We start from the raw sequence: 18,398 nt of genomic DNA, 5'->3' as shown, positions 1-18,398 counted from the left end.
TCCTATGACCGTTGCTCACCTCGCATGTTTAGCAAGTCTCCTGTTATCAGTTTTGAACTTGTGAAAATTTACCTGCCATTCTGTACTTAGATAAGTTGCACTCCCAGAGGAAGCTGTGAGATGGATTGGTTGCAAATGGTTTATTTGGGAGGTGAAGAAGGCATCTGTAGGGACAGGAAATGAAGCAGAAGGGAAGGCAATCAGAAACAGCTTACCGGTCAGTCACACCAGTTACTGCTACAGACAGAACAGCACAGACCTGCTGGGTGTATTCTGTGAAGAGTGGAGACCACACATTTCAGAGCCTGCTTGGGTAGGGAGAGAGGAATAGAAATATTCACACACCGGTTTCCTTCTGAGTCCTCCATATGAAGCAACTGAGCATTGGTCCTGTGGGTGCCGAGGAGGCAGCTGGGGTGTGCACAGCTATGAACTGGTGGGAGCTACTGGGCCATCTCCGTACCCATTTACCTGTACCAGATGCCAGATAGTACCCAAGTGAGAGATGTGCTGGTATGGCTTTTGGTTCAGGGGTTAATCCAACAGGCAAGGTAAAATGAATAGTGCAAGACATGGGTCTATCCTTTCCTGCCTCGGCACTATTTTACAAGTCACCTACCTGACTTAGGCCTATGGGCAACTGATAACTCTATAGCAGCAATGCCCAAACTGCCACATGTAGTGTCCTTAATGTTTAGGTTAGGGGCCTGCACCAACCCACCAGAATCTTCTAGGCTGGGGCCTTGAAGTCTGAATTTAAAAAGTTCTTCTGATATTAACTACCGCCCCTAAAAGTGCCAATGATACTTGGCATTGAGACCTTAGTTCCCAATACAGCTCAAATAGAGACCCACATTCCCTGTAACTCTGCCAGACTCTTCCCTTAAGCGATAATTCAGACATCTTTCTCTTTGCTGAGAAGATGAATTTCTCTTCCTTCAAGTCACCATCCTGACCTCCAAGAAGCTGTTGCTGACTCTCAAGCCTGTGGATCAATCCATTATGTGTTTCCACATTCTCCTTATACTACGATTGAAAAGACTTCCTCAGAGTTTTTGTGCTTTGCTTTACAAGCTCTGTCATGGTAGAGGTCATGTCTATCTTCCTTTTCCTCAGTATGGAGGATGCTTGGAATTCCTAGGATGTAAACATTTCAAATCAGCAATCCTTTTTCAAAGGAGAAATGCCAGGCATATAACCTGAGAGATAATCCTTATGTATTTTTCTCTTTATTTACTTAAAAGTCCTCCATTTTCAACTTTGTGAGATTACCACATCAGAAGTTCAAAAAGCCATTACTAAGGGATGATGTAAAGTCTCCAAATACATATTCACACTCTTGTAAATTAGGATGAGACTTTTCTATTTGTTGGTTACCTCCCTGGTCTGTATAGATAGTAAAGATACTACATGAACATCAATGTTTATTTGGCAAACCAAGAAAAGAGGTAAACCTGCCTGTTAGTGATGAGAGAAACAGGTACAGGGACTGCATCCTAGAGCTTTTTTATACATGGGATTCAGAGTAGCCTCTGTAGGGGAAGCTGTAGCCACGCCTTCTTAGGGGCTGGCAACATGGGTACCTGAGCAGGCTTGTGAGGGCGTGGTCAGAGTGAGTAGGGGGACTGCGTTTTCGGTTTCGGTTCTCTTTGCTTCTTGCTGTACAGACTACCACCGGCTGGCTGGTTCGCTCTGTAAGTAAGGCTTTTCCCTATTAAATACCTTTATATTTCTACCTGACTCCGTATTGGTAATTTCCTACTATAAGCCTCATCTTCTTGTTGGGTTCTGGATGCTTGAGGCCATTTTCTTTTAGAGACTGGACAAATGGGTAACAAATCCTTAGAGCATTCTAGGTAGAAATAGGAGTATTCATGCAGTCCTTTTCCACCTACACCCTCATCCCATTTATCACAAGTTTAGTGAGCATCTGCTGGGTCCAGTGCTTGTGGTGAGATAAGGTCCCCACTTTGGATAAGGCAGTTCATCACTATCCTCTCACTGTCCCTGGCTGTAAGATGGCAGTTCTTCCTGGGGATTGATATTTATGTCTCCACGCATCTCCAGCTGAGTAAAAGAATATGTGTATGTATTTCTCTGTGCGTTTTAATACAACTTGGGTCTGGAACTTTGATTTGTATGGTATCATATAGGATACTTATATAAAATGTAGCTTTTGACTCAAGAAATGGGAGTGAGTACATCCCAGGAGTCCCTCTGCTTGACGAACACTCCCAGGTGACAGGGGCAAGTGGTCTCTGTGTTAGACTTTGGGGATGACTATTGCTCATAAGCACCATTGGAAGGGACATAAGGTATCTTCTCACATAGTCTTATCCTCATCAAGTCTGTCTGCATCTAAATTAGACACTATCTCTATTAAAGAATCTCTTAGTATTTTAAGCCCCACACTGTCTAAACCTGAGTAGATTTAACCACAGAAGCACAATAAAGCATTTTTAAAATGCTTAGCAATTACTTGTATTACCTTGTAAGGCAAGTGCCCACTGCTAAACTTAATTTAATGAAACAATTCAGTCTGTGCAGTTCATTATAGGCTCTTAAAATGCCTTTTCAGTTGTAGGACCAGTGCTTCTATTCTGAGAATGACATAGTGCTTGGTATAAGAATTGCTGCCATCAATCTGATTTAGTTTTCCACATGAATTCAGTTCTTCCAGTCATAGCAAGAGCCCATCTATACCCTATTAAACAGATGGGGAAATGAGCTAACATAAAGTATGATGGTGTGTGTGTCTGTGTCTGTGTCTGTGTGTCTGTATTGCAAAATGATCACACCAAGCAGAGTAGAGTTAATTAAAGCCAAACTCATAAATGATTGCAAAAGTTAACCCGCAGTCTTGGGGAACTTGGGTTTTCTGGTCCTGGGGGCCTGCTGTGATCTAGAGTCATCTCTCTGAACATGCATTCCCCAGCTCCCAGAGTCTCCCTCCTCCTGTCAATGGGCTTCCAGATACACAATAGGAGCTGTGCGAGTGTTCAGATCTCCCAGCTCTTGGGTACTGAGTCTGGCCTGTGTAGCTGCTGTTTGCACCAGGAAGAGGCTCTATTTGAGTTAAAACACTCACCGTTCTGGCACCAACCACTGTGACACCAAGGCAACCTTGGAAAGTATAAGAAAAAGATGAGTATCATTGCTAGATGGTGTGAAGTTGTTGGAACAATATTGAAACACATCTTATTTTATCTTTTGAATATCACTAATTCCTACTTAAGAGACTTCCATTTGGAACAAAAAAGAAGAGGCATCTGTTGTGTTTTTCACAGCAAGCCGTCACTGGGGACTCAAGTCTCCCTGTGAGAGCGTACCTTCCTGAGTAGAACTTCCATTTCATGGGGTGAGGTGGAGTTGACTAATTAATTGATGGGTGCTTTTTTTTCTGGAGGTTTTTTCTTTTGGTATCTAGATAATATCCATTAGATGCACTTATCATGTTCCTTTTATTATGTTCCCTTCATGACATGCGTTCATATGCTAAATTATAACTTTATAGGATTATCAGTCCGAGTGCTTCAATTTTAGTCATTAGAGAAAGAATAAGTCTCTTTTCAATCTTGCTTATGGAGCCATGCTTAATTAAAACTCTTGCTAAGCTATTACCAAAGAAACTTAACTTTAAAAATCCCTTGTTCCAGTGTGGACCCATAAGCATAAAAAGACTCTGTTTCAGCCAGCACCTGTTCTGATTCCCTTTGAAGGGACACCTTCCTCTTCCTGAGGCTTGTCGAATGTCTACATTTGTAGAAGACATGTTGGGGGCAGGTCAGGATTCTTGACATTTGGTATTTTGTCAATGAATGGCCTCAGCTCAAAACTTTTAAAAAGTGCTGGTGAGTCATACAAAGAGGTGACTTTTTGGCATTCAAAAAAGTAACCCCTACAGTTTTTTAGGTGCTTCACCCATAGGTATGTCTCTATCTACATTTTATGCCTTTCTGCCTCTTCCCATGCTAGATTCAGAGAAGTAGCTAAAATGAACACATCACTGAGTGGAGGCAAAATGACTTATTGTTTAATATTTTCTCAATGTCACTCTCAGTAGACTGGGGCTGGCCTAAACATAACTGGTCAGGAATTGTTTTTAAGTGCAACATCAACCCACTGGAGGAGGAAATGAGCTGTGTGCCTTCGAATGCCACCTGTTTTCCTAGGCACTTGCTCTTTCCAGGTTTGTTTCCCTAATATTTACCACAGGCATAATTTGAGTAAGAGAGTAAGATGCTCAAAATGTGACACATAATTACACACAGAGAGAGATGGCTGACGCACAAAAAAATTCTGCTTCAACAGCGAAGCAACTTCTTAATTAAAGCCACCAAGCGGATTTTCTTGAATAAGCTTTTGCTGTGGTTATATGCAGTTTAAACTAAAAAAAATATTATAATAAAACAGTACTTGAAAATTCTAAAATCCCAATAGAACTTACACAGTCAGGTCTCTCTTCCAGCTTCTTCTTTCTATGCTTCCCATTCCACCCTTAGTTCTGGAGATGGTGGGCTACCTTCCCAGCCTGGCTTTATTGTTTGTTTCTAAGGTATGTCAGCCCTGGAACTCACTGTGTCGACCAGGCTGGCTTTGAGCTCATAGAGATACTCTTGCCTCTGCTTCCCAATTAAAGACCACAATCACCCCATTATCTGCCTGGGTTTTGGCCCACACAGCTAGCCAAGACCTGGCTTAGAATCCAGGCTGTCTAGCTGTCTGGCTATGGAAAGCATTACCCTAACATCTGCTATAATGTTTGAAGAAAGCAGCTCATTAAACAGATTATTTATCCCAACATAGAAGGAAATGGTAACTAGAGAAAGGCTCCCACTTGTGTGCCTGGCCCTGTGCTAGGCACTTTCTAAATGTTTTATTCTGTCTTCAAATCATCACATTAGGATTGATTATCCCTATTCTGTCAATGATGTAACTGAGAATTTTCAAAGTTAAGTAACTTGCTGCTAATGTCTATTCAAACCTAGTCAGTAGTAGAGCTGACAAGTGAAGGTGGTCTGCTTCCTCCAAGGACACACTTGTAACCGCAGCTCATGCTTCCTTGAGATTGCCGACATGAGTGAGGAATGATCAAAGCGACCGAGTCAAGAAGTTTCTGTGCTGAGTGACATTGTAATATTAAAGTACAGCATAAAATATCTGTTATTATCTGTCAAGAGCTTATCCTGTACTTGACTACAGAAAATAGTGTATTACACAGAATTTTCAAATTGTAGTATTTGTGTGTCCCTGCGCTACCACTGGAGAAGGGAGATGACATCTCCCTTGGTCTCTTTCCCTGCCTTGAACAGTCCACAAGTCTCCACCTGTCTCTGAGCTAGTGTGCCTGGCATTGCTCCCCTCCCCTCATCTGCCCACTCTGTGCCACAGGAGGGTGCAGGAAGAGCTTTCAGGTAAGAAAGCTGAAATTCTATAAAGGAGGATTTCATCTCTGTGTACAGGAAGAAACCTACAGAGTAGCAGCAATTAAGACAAGGAGGAGGGAAATAATAGTTCCCCAATTAAGAAAACATTTTTTTTAATTTTAGATAAAATGTAAGATAATTAAGAACATGCAGGCAGATTCTTCATTCTCAGATTTCTCAGGGAAGAGCAATTTGAAAGTAAGTGTGTGACTCGTAGCATACCCTCTACAATCCTGAATCAGGGGCATCACGTTATTTTTGGAGAAACCCCATGGAAACATTAAAGAGTATTGGTTCTAACTATAGGTTCTCGGTGTCAAGACCTAGTTTTATACTTGTTCCTGTAATCGTGGACTTGATGTTTTTATGTTTTGGTGTATAGAATACCAGACCTTGCACCAGGGAGTACTGTAGAATATCCAACCTTGCAGAATGTTCTTAGGAATGCTGACTGACCTGTCCTTGTGTCTGAATGGGCTGTTAGGGTCTATTCACCTCCATGCTTCTATTTACCCATGTTCTTCATAGAGCCTGTTCTAACAGACTGGCAATTGGCTCCTTCACCTCTCACTCTCCAGTTAAAGGAAACAGCTTGTGGAATAGGAGAGAGCCTGTCATGTATTGAGAATTGAACAACCAATCGATCATGTTTCCATAAAAGACAAACAGTAATAACATTTTGTTTTTCTTTTGGAGTACATTTTGGCAGATCGAGGCATAAAGGAACTTTTTGGCTCCAAAATGTTATTTTCCTTTTCTACATTTCAAGACACAAACAATTGACCAATTAACATTGTTTTTGGACATAAACTACAAAGGAGTTTTTCTTATGTTTAAGTCCCCTCCCCCTTTTTTTTGCGTTTTGAGATAGGGTTTCTCTGTAGCCCTGTCTGTCCTGGAACTAGCTCTGTAAACCAAGCTGGCCTCAGAGATCCACCTGCCTCTATCTCCTGAGTGCTAGAACTAAAGATGTGCACATCTTAACACAATTTACTTTGAAGAGTGATTATGCTTTATTAAAACCACAAGAGAGTAACTTTGGTTATGAGTGGATATTTCTGCTCATGAAAACACAGAAAAGTCCAGAACTTAACTTTTCCTTTTTTGTCTCACTTTTCAAAAAACAAATCAATCAGTTGCTCATCTAACTTCCTAGGAAAGGCATGTGAGCTAGTTGCAAATTTATTTTCTTTGACTCCAAGAAATGCTAATTTTAAATTATTTCACAAGAGTGTGTGTTTTTTTTCTAATGATATTAATATAGCTACCAACAAACTACTTTTTTTCATTAGGCACAGTATTAGAATACAGTTTGTAGACACAAATAATGTTATTTCTGGCTTAGTGCAAACAAGTTTAGAAATTTGAGAGTCAATATAGCATGTAGCAAGTTGATTTTGACATACTGTAATTAGAAAGTATGACTTCATTGGGTCTTTTGTGGGTGTTTTATTTTGTTTTTACTAAATTTGGTGATAGTAGGGATTATGGTACTTGCCTGTGCCAGCCAAGCACCCCCACCCCACCCCCACGCTCCCACCCCCAGCCAAGCTGTATTCCTCTTAGAGTTTTTGTGTTTTTTTTTTTCCTTCACTAAGTGGGCCCAGGCTGGCTTTGAACATACTCTACAATGTAAACCTCCTTTCTTGGCCTCCTGAGTAACTAGGATTACAGGCGTATATAGTCAGGGTTAGCTATTCTACTGTTTCTATGGAGAAAACATGATTTTTCTAACAAATGTCATTTGTCAGCCGTCAGTTCTCACCTGTGGAGTAAACCTCTAGCTGTTGAATTGGGACTGCACTAGATTAAACAAGTTCAGGATGCTCTGAAGGGACGTGGTTTCCTCAAAGTCCTCATTTGGAGTTCTCTGAATCTCCTCGGGAAATCTTTGTATTGCATAATAGTTGCAGCCTCGTTTTCGAACAAGTGCTCATCTTCAGCAGTCTCAAGGTGTTTTAGTAAAAAAAAAAAAACTAAGCCAGAAGTTCAGGTTCAAACAGGAGTTCACATGCACTCTTGACAATAGTATTTCTAAGATGTAGAGAATATTTATGGCATGCTTCTTATAGTTTCATTGTATCACTACCTCACGGTTTCAATTAGAGAGTATGTGCCTTTGGAATTAAAAGTAAGGATGTTAAATTAATGTGTTTAATTGTATTGCTTTGTTCTTGAACCTTAAGATTACAGCCTGGGTCAAAATAGTATAAACATTGAAGAATATGCCTTAGTAAGGCCTTCAGAATGGAATGCAGTAGATTGAAAAATGTTAAGTCCCATACATTTCTACTTTTAAAGGTGTACCACTTTATTTTAAAAGAACCAGTATTTGTCCTTAACCTCAGGGTCAGAGTTCTAAATGCAAGTTTTAATAAATTGTTTCCATTTTAGACTATTCAAGGCCTGTTTATTTTAGAATTAATCCACTCCTGCTCAAAAAGAGGTGAATTCGCTTCAGTGGAATTGACTTGGTCAAGGCAGGAAAACCTTCCCAGAAATAGGAATGTATGCCAGTGGGCCAATCTCAGCTTCAGCCTCAGTCTCCAGGCTGAGGACTAGTGAGAGATTTGATAGCATGGTGCAAACTTTAGAAAAATTCTTGTTCTTTGAGTCTTACCAAACAGTTCAAGTGTTATTACTCCTGAAGGAATATTCCAAGCGGTAGTTGGAATTTCCAGGAACTATATCTTCCAGAGTAGTTCATCTTCATAGCATTCTTACCATTAAATATCTTTTCTGACTAGCAGCCACCAAGTGATCAGGAAGAAAGTGAGCACCTATGGACGTCATTGGTGTTAGCTGCTTCGTGGTGGAATTTCACCCTTTAACATGTAGTGGTACCACTCATCCGTCAATAAGAAAACATAGTTGCTAAGATGCAGTTCTGAAATGCTTTAAAATTCTTCTGTTATACAATACTGAAACAGCTATTTTTTTCTCAGGGAACATCGTGCTGGTGACCTCAAAGAAGATTCTGCAGAGAAAAGAGAAAATGAAGTGAGGACATCTGAAGCCAAAGGTAGTCATAGCCATAGTGTTTGTCACGTCATCACAGGTTATTACCATAAACATTCAGGAACCCACAACTCTGGTAGCACAGGGATGCATTCCCATGGCATAGCAGTGCCTAGAATGCGTCAGACAATGGGTTTGATTCTCAGCACTACAAAATGAGTAAAAGTAAATAGAAACAACTGGAAAAAGCCAATGTACTGAAGATAAACTTGGTTTGTTGTTTCCCTCACGGAAAACAAGAGAAGTCTGTTGCTTGGGACACAGACTCATCTGTAGCTTGTGTTCAAAGTTTTCTTTCATGCATTGGTACAGCATCAGATGTAAGGTTTGGAAGACATTCTCATTGGTTCTTGCCACACATTTTCTTTAGTATTGATGCCTTCACTCGCTTCAAGTGTGTTTTGAAATCTAAACAGAATGTTGTCCTGATGTAAAAGTACATAAATGAAAAGAAAATCACTTGAACAAGTGTTTGCTAGAGTAAGTCATTCTTCTTCCATCTTTGTTTCAAAGATGATAGAGAGGGCATAATGACTCTTAGTCATCATATAGATTGAAATTATAATTTGCTTACAACTGGTTAATTATTGTTTATTTTTCTTATAAGAAAATGCTAGTCTGGCTATCACTGTGTTGCTTGTTCCTGTAGACTTTCCTTCTCATATGTGTGTTCTGGTTTAGATAATTTTAGGGTTGAGGAATGGAAACTAATGACTGCCTGTAATGAGAGCCTGATTATTATAGAACAGTAATTAATGATTACATTGAAAACTGTGTACAAGGTGATGTTCAGCATGGTTTATGTAGAATAGTAATTAATGATTACATTGTAATATGTTTACAGGGTGGTATTCAGCATGGTGTTTGCTGTAGCACTAGGTACAGATCTTACAGCTGACAGGGAATAGTCTCTACTTTCCTATGTACCCCTGCATGGATTTGGCCATGGCATTGAGGCCTCTGGGTGTTTCTGTTCCTTGTCTGTCCAGAAGAATGGTATGGTATATGCCCATAAGCTTGCAAGAAAGATTAAGAGAATAATAACAGTGTTCCTTGTGTAGCATGTATCTATCCATAATAAACCCCACATGAGTGTTTGATTATTTACAATGTTACTTATAATTTATAAAGGTATTTTATTAATTTTTGAAGAGATGGTTTTAGTATCATTGCCATTTGGACTTCTTATATAAAGAATTCAGCTTTTCTTGGTAAACCATTAGTTCATCAAAAGTCAAGAGCAGGGTTTCCATTCAGGCCTCAGTTTACATGTATTCTCTGTGTGTCAGTGCCTCATTTTCCTCTTGTGTAACCCTGACGTAGTCCTAGTATACCTCATTGGCAATATGTTAGTAGCTTCCCTGGGGCGTATAAAGATCCTTGGACTCTACTGTCCATGAGTCTATGCTCTTCAGAATATTTTGAAAGATTTTTTTTTTTTTAATCAGCAGTTTGATGGTGGTTGTTTCCTTTTTGAATTGGTTTTTACTCCAGAGAAAGTCCATGTGTATTTTGTGAAGAACCCATGCTTCTTCCATTTGGGCCTCAGCAGAATCCCTTAAGGGTGAAGCCTGCAGGTCTGGTATGGCACAATCCTTGCTGGGTCCACTGTCTGTTCTACAGTGTTCATTCCCAGTCTGTTCCTTGGTGATGGAGCAACCCTACCCAGCCTAGCCTAGCCTTCTGCCTCTGGGGCTGAGAGAAAGTGTGCAAGGGCAACATTCACTGAAGGAGCCTGAGAAACAATTACACAGGACTTCCTTCTAGTATTAGTAGGATTTAGGCTTTCAGGGCCCACAAGGACTATTTTATTTAGAGTCTTGGGACAAACTTATTTAAAAAACAAAAAACAAAAAAAGGCCGGGCATCGGTGGCGCACACCTTTAATCCCAGCACTCGGGAGGCAGAGGCAGGTGGATCTCTGTGAGTTCGAGGCCAGCCTGGTCTTCAGAGTGAGTGCCAGGATAGGCTCCAAAGCTACACAGAGAAGCCCTGTCTCAAGAAACCACATATAAAATAAAATATAAAATAAAAAACAAAAAGAAAGAATTTCTTCCTAAAAAATCAAAAAAGACCCAGCCTTTCCAGTCAATCCAGAACAGTCTGTTTAATCATGACCTCTTTTTCTGTACTGTTTCTGAACCTGACCTTGGAAAACTGACTATAATTTGTTCCTTTTTTCCTATCTCCTTTACCTGAAAAGATAAATACTCATTTTCACCATCTCGGGAAAGCCTACACAGTGGAGATTCTGTAAACTGGCCTTTCCCTTGCATCCTTATGTCCTGGGGATGGTACAGTTCTTTGTTCTCTCTGCAAGCATTCTCTCTGGTAGGATACTCCTGTGCAAAATTGGAATGCTGTTTAGTAACATGTGAGATTTTCCTGGGGAAATCGAGCATCATTTTTGCCTCTGCAACAGTTGAACTGATTATTTGGATTTTTAACATTGGAATTACCTTCAGATATTTTTCAATGCTTGAATTTTAGTAATCTGGAAGTCAGTTGTATCTCTGTTCTTGGTGATTTAAATCTATTTGTTTTATGAAACATTCTTTGTTCACCCTTTTTCCATTTATTCATCAGTTTTTAACAGATGTATCCTACTTTTCTGCCTTTCTTCCTTTCTCATTACAAACCTAGATGGATTATTGACTCATTTTCACTTTTACCACTTTGAATCTAAAAGACTGTGGATTATTTTTATTCCTTTCAAGGTTAAAGTAATTTCTACCACCTGTCAAGCACTGTATCTTAGGGTAAGCATTGAGAAAAGAAAACCTCATATAGTTCTTCCAGTTGCTAAATTGACTCCACTAGGATGATAGAGCAGAGGTCTAGATCCTGTTTACCAGACTTCAGCACACAGCATCTCGGTCAGGACTCTGTTGTTGAAGAGTCTGGGATGACAGCCTTCTGCTTTTCTTATCTCTGTGTGGTTTTGGTGTGATGTGGCTGCACCTCTTTCCCTTGTTGCAGATAGCATCACCATAGCATTTTTTGACACTGTAGTGGCAAGAGACACTTGGAGATACTTGCTTCACTTTTGTCACTGGCTTAGCAGAAACAGATTTTTTTTTTTTTTTTTTTTTTTTTGCAAACCAAGTAAAGTGTGTTAGTGAAGCCTTTGGCTATATTGTTTTGATCAATTTCACTTTAGGAAATTTCAGAACTATGGAAAACTCCTTGAAAGTGTTGTTTTTCATTCAGGTAGAAGGAATAACAGGGGGGCAGTAAGAAATAGAGCCTTGGTGAGATACAAGTGACAGAAGTGCCTTCCGAATTGAATGCCTGTGCTTTCTGAAGCACAATTCCTCACTCTCACCTTTGTGCCAGCCATTGCCACCAAAGTCTACTCGCATTTATTCCAGTCTGTAATACATGTTGGATAAAATCTTGGAGCCACTTCCTGTGAACTTTAAGGAATCAAATATTCACTCATGTGAAGATGCTTTCTCTATCTCATTTGGATGAGAGTCGTAGGAGAGAGTTTTATGGTTGTGTATTTTATGGTTGATGAATACCACCGTTCCCTCATTGTTTAGAAATAAAACTGGTGTCCAGCCTCAGTTATACTGAAGAAACTGCTAAAGGAAGCAGTGTCTGGAAGGGAGAGACACAAAGTCACTAGGACAGCGTTTCTCAACCTGTGGGTTGCGGTCCCTTTTACAGGGGTCACCTAAGACCATGGAAAAACACAGATATTTTCATAAAAAATTCATAACAGTAGCAAAATCACAGTTGTGAAGTAGCAATGAAAGTAATTTTATGGTTGGGGGTCACCACAAGATGAGGAATATATTAAAGGGTCCCAGTGTTAGGAAGGTTGAGAACCACTGTGCTAGTAGAATCAGTGGTATACATTTATAGTACCATCTTCAAGGACTTCAGAAGCTACCACAAGCATTGAAACCTCACTTGTTTAGTTAGAGTGGTTGTTGGTTTTCCGCTGGATAATGAAAAGCACTAGAAACAAACTGTGAGGAATATAGCTTCCAGCAGTAGTGGATAAAACAGTAGTGATAGAGTGAAATGCCAGTGTTACTAGAACACAAACAATCATACGACAGAATGGAACATGCATTTGTAGAAGACTTACATCTGGCAAGCAATCAGAAGACAAACTATAAGCAACCTCTATCCTGTTGCTCTAGTGTGCATACAAAACCTTATGGTTCATGTAAGCCAGCCTTAGTGTATATTAGAGGACTTGCTAAATAAACTCTTAGGAATATCTGAGATGAAGTTTTTAGCTTACCCATCTTCAAGTCCCATATTGTTCTTAAGTATTGAGGGTCAAACCCGGGTTCTTGAGCATTCTAAGCAAACACTGCCACAGAGTTGCATCCAGCCTCACCCCCTATTTTGCTAAGCAAAATATTTTAACTTAAATAATTGAAGTTAAAAGAATAAAAACAAATGTGGTTTAAATGATTTAAAAAGAATAAAAACAAATGTGGTGGTTTATGTTTGGTTTACAATAAATATCCAGTAAAAATAGGATAAGGACCCCAGACCTTGATTCAGTAAAGCATGGGAAGAGGTAGCATAGTGTCTGTGATTCTGCCCTATTGCATCTGTTTTCCAATTAATGACAAAGCATTATTCTTCTTGAGGGCTGAGATAATGTCCAGCAGGCATACACACCACATTTTCCTTAGCCCCTCCTCTGTTGTTGGACACCTAGGCTGGTTCCATAAGTTAGTGATTATCAATAGTTCTGCCGTGAACATGCATGTGCAAGGGTCTCTAACACATCCACTTGATGTCCTTCAGTAACAGCCAGCGGTGGGAGATCTGGTCATAGTTTTTAGGAAACCTCCATACTAGGTCAGTAGGGGTTGGACTGATTCCCACCAACGGGGTCTAAGGGTTTCCTTTTGTTCGCTTTATGCCTGCATTTTTTTTCCTTAGTGACTGAGTAGATCAGATGAAATCTCAATGTATTTTTTGATTTGTATTTTCCTGATGGCTAGTGAGGTTAGGTTGAGCATTTTTTCCATATGTTCATTGGCATATTTTTTCCTTTGTGAGTTGTCTGTTCATTTCATCTTCACATTTATTAGTTGGACTTTTGGTTTTAGTTCTTTGTATAGTCTAGAATTTTCTATCATCCAGTGGGTTTCCTCTCCACTTGGTTAACTGTTTCCTTTTATTGCAATAGTTTTGTTGTCTGTTTATTCGTTTGTTTGTTTGTTTTTTTTTTTTTTTTTGAGACGGGCTGTCCTGGAACTAGCTCTGTAAACCAGGCTGGCCTTGAACTGCAATAGTTTCTTATCTCCTTTAAGAAAGTTGATGGCTATGTAACATCACTGTGATAAGTAACTTGGATTAAACCAAGGCTGGAACAAGTCAGGAGAAGGAACCTTCTGTGAACAAGTTGCAACAGCTGCAGATTGGCAACTGCTGCCATTATGTCATCTAAAGCAGAGGAGAAGAGACAGACTTTCTGAAGGACGGACTTCTGTTCTGAGGCACAATCTAGAGCACTCAAAAAGTGCCATTGAGAAACATGTGATAGTTGTCAATAGTGTGTGTAAACGGAACTTTATTTACCCGGGCAAACATCAGTAAACTATACTTACTCAATGAGTGTGATATTGAAAGTACAAAACCTTTATCTATGTCCACCTCCCTGGCATCGTTATCTAGCGGGATGCCTGGCACATGGTGCTGTCCTACTTCCTTTCAGATATAGATCTTTTTTCTTTTTTTCTTTTTTTCCATTGACCAGTTGTTCGGGAAGAGCCTACCCCTACTATACATCAGGCGCAGCAGGTACAACAGGCTCAACACGTACAGCAAGTACAGCAGGCTCAGCCTGCCCAGCAGCCTCCACAGGTACAGCCACCTCAGCAGACTCCGAAGGCTCAGCAGGCCCAGCAACCTCAGCAGGCCCAGCCTCCTCAACAGCTTCAACAGGCCCAGCAGGCCCAGCAGACTCCGCAAGCTCAGCAGGCACAGCAGGGGCAGCAGGCACAGCAGCCTCAGCAGACTTCTCAGGCCCAGCAGGCCCAGCAGGCTCAGCAGGCTCAGAGACGGTCAGCTGTCTTTCTGTCCTTTAAGCCCCCAATTCCATGCCTGCCCTTGCGCTGGGAGCAGCAAAGCAAGCTTCTTCCGACTGTTGCTGGAATCCCAGCCAGTAGAGTTTCCAAATGGAGCACAGATGAGGTATGTTTGCTCTTGTTACTTTATTTTGTTATCATATTTTGCCTACAGTGCAAGGATATTGGCATCACGAGTGATAAATGTATTGACTGGGTAATGTCTAGTCTTTCAGAGAAATAAGAGAAAATTTGTTTTGAGGGAACTACCTAAGCTATGTTTCAAATATTTCTGAACCTGCAGCATTTGGATCTCAACTTCTTTTTGTTTTTATTAAAAACTTGGAATCTTGATATTATTTTTGACAGGTGTCAGAATTCATTCAGAGCTTGCCTGGGTGTGAAGAACACGGAAAGGTGTTTAAGGATGAAGTAAGTGTTCCACCATATTGCAATAACGTTTCTTAATGGTATCAAATCCCGGTGATGCATCAGTAGAGATATGTGTTAAATTATCAGTCCTGAAGAGATGAGTGCTACCAAGGTAGACAACTGACTGATGTGTAGTTGCCTTACAAGCAGCATTGACCGTTTGAATGAAAGTGTTGCAGAAGATGAGGTCCAAAGGAAAGCTGTACAAAGCATTTCACAATCAGGCACAGTAGCACTGGGTTCGTTATAAAACTCCCCACAATACTGAATAGCATGTTCTTAAATAGTTTATAGCACAGAAATAAATCAAATCAAGAAATCAGCAGTGCTTTAATCCGTAGAGGTTTCTTTCTCATTAATTTCATACATCATCCTAACAGTATCAATACTGACTCCATTTGATACTCAGAATAAAGACTACTGTTATAGCCAGGAGCAGTCTTACCTATGTCTCAGTAATATGTGTAAGAAGATGAATTTATTATCGTCTACCTTATGATTATTTTTTTAAACGTATTTATTTATTTCAAATTAGTATCGAAACTAGCAGGTTTCCTTATGACATTTTCACATACACTTTTTTTTGGCTAATGCCTTCCCATACAGGGTGTTCCCCCATCTCCCTATTCACCCTGACCTGGTCCCATCAGCCCCCCCAGTATTCCTCAAGCAGCTCTCGTGTCACATATAGTCCATCACTCTTCCCATCGGCTTCCTTAATACTTCTTCAAATTAGAAGCTAGGGCCTCTATATGAGAAAGAATACAGTATTCAGCTTGGAGTCTGGTTACTTCATTTAATATAGTAATTTCCAGTCTCAACAATTTTTCCTACAAATTTCATAATTTTATTTTTCTCTGTTGGCTGAATAATAATCCATTGTGCATATGTCCAGCCTTTTTATTTCCCTTTAAACTATTGATGGACATATAGACGGATTGCATTTCCTTGCTATTATGAATAGAGCAACAATAAACATGGATTTGTGAGTATGTGGAGTCCTTTCATCTACCAAGGAGTCTCATATCTAGGTCTTATAGTGATTATATTTTGTTCTGTGAGAAACTTCTGCACTGATTTCCAGTATGGCTGCACCAGTTTTCACTCCTGCTAGCAGTGAATACAGGTTCCTCTTTCCCTACATCATCTCCAATATTTGTTTTTGTTTTCTTTTTTTTCAGATTTTTTTATTTGAATTAGAAACAAGATTGTTTTACATGAAAATCCCAGTTCCCTTCTCCCTCCCACCTTCCCCTACCACTCCCCCCCCCAACTAAAACCCTACCTATCACATATCCTTTCTGCTCCCCCTGGATGGTGAGGCCTTCCATAGGGTGTCATCAGAGTCTACCATATCCTTTGGGATAGGGCCTAGGCCCACCCCCGTGTGTCTTGGCTCAGGGAGTATTCCTCTATGTGGAATGGGCTCCCAAAGTCCACACCTATGTTAGGGATAAGTACTGATCTACTACAGGAGGTTCCGTTGATTTCTGAGGTTTCCTCACTGAAACCCACGTTCCTGGAGTCTGGATCAATCCCATGCTGGTATCTCAGCTATCAGTCTGGGGAGCAAGAGCTCCCCGATGTTCAGGTCAGCTGTTTCTGTGGGTTTCACCAGCCTGGTCTGGACCCCTTTGCTCTTCACTTATCCTTCTCGGCATCTGGATTCCAGTTCAGTTCAGTGTTTAGTTGTGGGTGTCTGCTTCTACTTCCACCAGCTGCTGGATGAGGGCTATCAGGTGGCATATAAGTCAGTCATCAATCTCATTATCAGGGGAGGGCATTTAAGGTAGCCTTTCCTCTGTTGCTTAAATTGTTAGCTGGTGTCATCTTTGTAGATCTCCAGACATTTCCCTAGTGCCTGATTTCTCTGTAAACCTAAAATATGTCTTCCTCTATTATGGTATCTCCATTCTTGTTATCTTCTATTCTTCCCCCGACTCAACCTTTCTGCTCCCTCATGCATCCCTCCTCTTCTCCCCTTCTCATTCTCCTAGCTCCCTCCCCCCTCTTCCCATGCTCCCAATTTGCTCAGGGGATCTTGACCCTTTCCCCTTCTCCAGGGGACCATGTATGTCTCTCTTAGGGTCCTCCTTCGATATTTGTTTTCTTGATGATAGAATGGATGCAGAAGTCAATGAACAGATTAAGGCAGTCAATTCTTTTTCATGTGGGTCCCAGGAATGAGATCCATGTTGTCAGGGTTTATCCCGTGAGATCCATGTTGTCAGGGTTTATCCCGTGAGCCATTTCAATTACCCCTTGTCAATGTTTAATATAATGAAAAAGAGAGAGAAAAAAAAAAGCTACATACTTACATAATCCTGCAATTAGTTAATTCCAAGGAATTCGGGATTGTAGGGGGCTACCATGACAAAGCATAGCTCAGTCACTTAAACAGTAGAAATGCATTGTTTGACAATTGTGGAGGCAAGACTAGAAAGCAGCCTTCTAATATCTATTCCAGCCCCTTCTGCAGCTTATAGATAATTCTCTTTCTGTTTTCCTATGTGACTGTCTCTGTGTCCAAATTTACCTTTTTTAAGGACCAAAAAACTTTTACTTTGTGGACACTAATCCTCCTGGACCAGCAGCCCACCTGACCCATGTGATCAGTTGCTACTTAGTTGCAATGACACTATTACCAAATAAGTTCACATCTGAACAACTAGGGTTTAGGAATTCAACAGAATTAAAGGAGGGGCTGCAAAGATGGCTCAGTGGTTAGCAGCACTGCTCTTCCAGAGTACACAGGCTTGATTTCCAGCACGCACATGGAGGCTCACAACTGTCTATAACTCCAGTGCCAGGGGAATCAGATACCATCTCCAGTCCTTCACAGGTAGTGCACACATGTGGTGCACAGTCATACATGCAGGCAAAACACCAATACACATAAAATAAAAATGGAGAAAAAATTTTTTAAATAATTTGAAGCTGGGCGTTGTGGTGTACACGTTTAACCACAGCATTCCAGAGGCAGAGGCAGGTGGATCTCTGTGAGTTCAAGGCCAGCCTAGATACATAATGAGTTCCAAGACAACCAGGGCTATGAAGAGAAACCTTATCTCAAAACAGAACAAACAAAAAAGAATTTTCAGAAGATACAGTTTAAACCCCATCAAGCCATTCACTGTGGTCAAAGCTTCTAATTATTCTGAGACTTAAAACACAGTGTCTTTCTTTTTGTTGTTGTTGTTGTTGTTCAAAATGGGGAACTTGAAGAAGAAATTAATCTATCTTAAGACCGTCCAATTCCTTAAATGCTGAAGTGTGTGTGTGTGTGTGTGTGTGTGTGTGTGTGTGTGTGTGTATGTGTATTTGTCACCGCACTAAACCCAAATAATCATTTTCGTCATGTTGTGGCTGTGAGTTTCTAAGTGTCCTATTCTGTAATTCAGCTTTTCATCTTAAAATGAGCCAAGGAAGAGGAGAATGTACACAATTACACCAATAGCAGAAGACACAGCCTGTAGTC

The 18,398-nt window shown here is 40.5% G+C and overlaps 1 protein-coding gene across 13 annotated transcripts in view; it reads left to right on the top strand.

Annotated features, from left to right (window-relative positions):
* L3mbtl3 (L3MBTL histone methyl-lysine binding protein 3) overlaps positions 1-18,398 on the top strand; it is a 117,967-nt gene that overhangs the window by 97,422 nt on the left and 2,147 nt on the right. For all 13 annotated transcript variants that reach the window (XM_027402880.2, XM_027402876.2, XM_035440325.1 and 10 more), the window contains 3 exons: positions 8,372-8,448; positions 14,179-14,615; positions 14,858-14,920. In XM_027402880.2, coding sequence (XP_027258681.1) covers positions 8,372-8,448; positions 14,179-14,615; positions 14,858-14,920 — 577 coding nt within the window. The remainder of the gene's footprint in view (positions 1-8,371; positions 8,449-14,178; positions 14,616-14,857; positions 14,921-18,398) is intronic.

The sequence above is a fragment of the Cricetulus griseus genome, chromosome 2 (genome assembly GCF_003668045.3).
Source record: "Cricetulus griseus strain 17A/GY chromosome 2, alternate assembly CriGri-PICRH-1.0, whole genome shotgun sequence".
Lineage (NCBI taxonomy): Eukaryota > Metazoa > Chordata > Mammalia > Rodentia > Cricetidae > Cricetulus > Cricetulus griseus.
The sequence above is the reverse complement of the archived record's forward strand: the minus strand, read 5'-3'. Positions and strand labels throughout refer to the sequence as shown.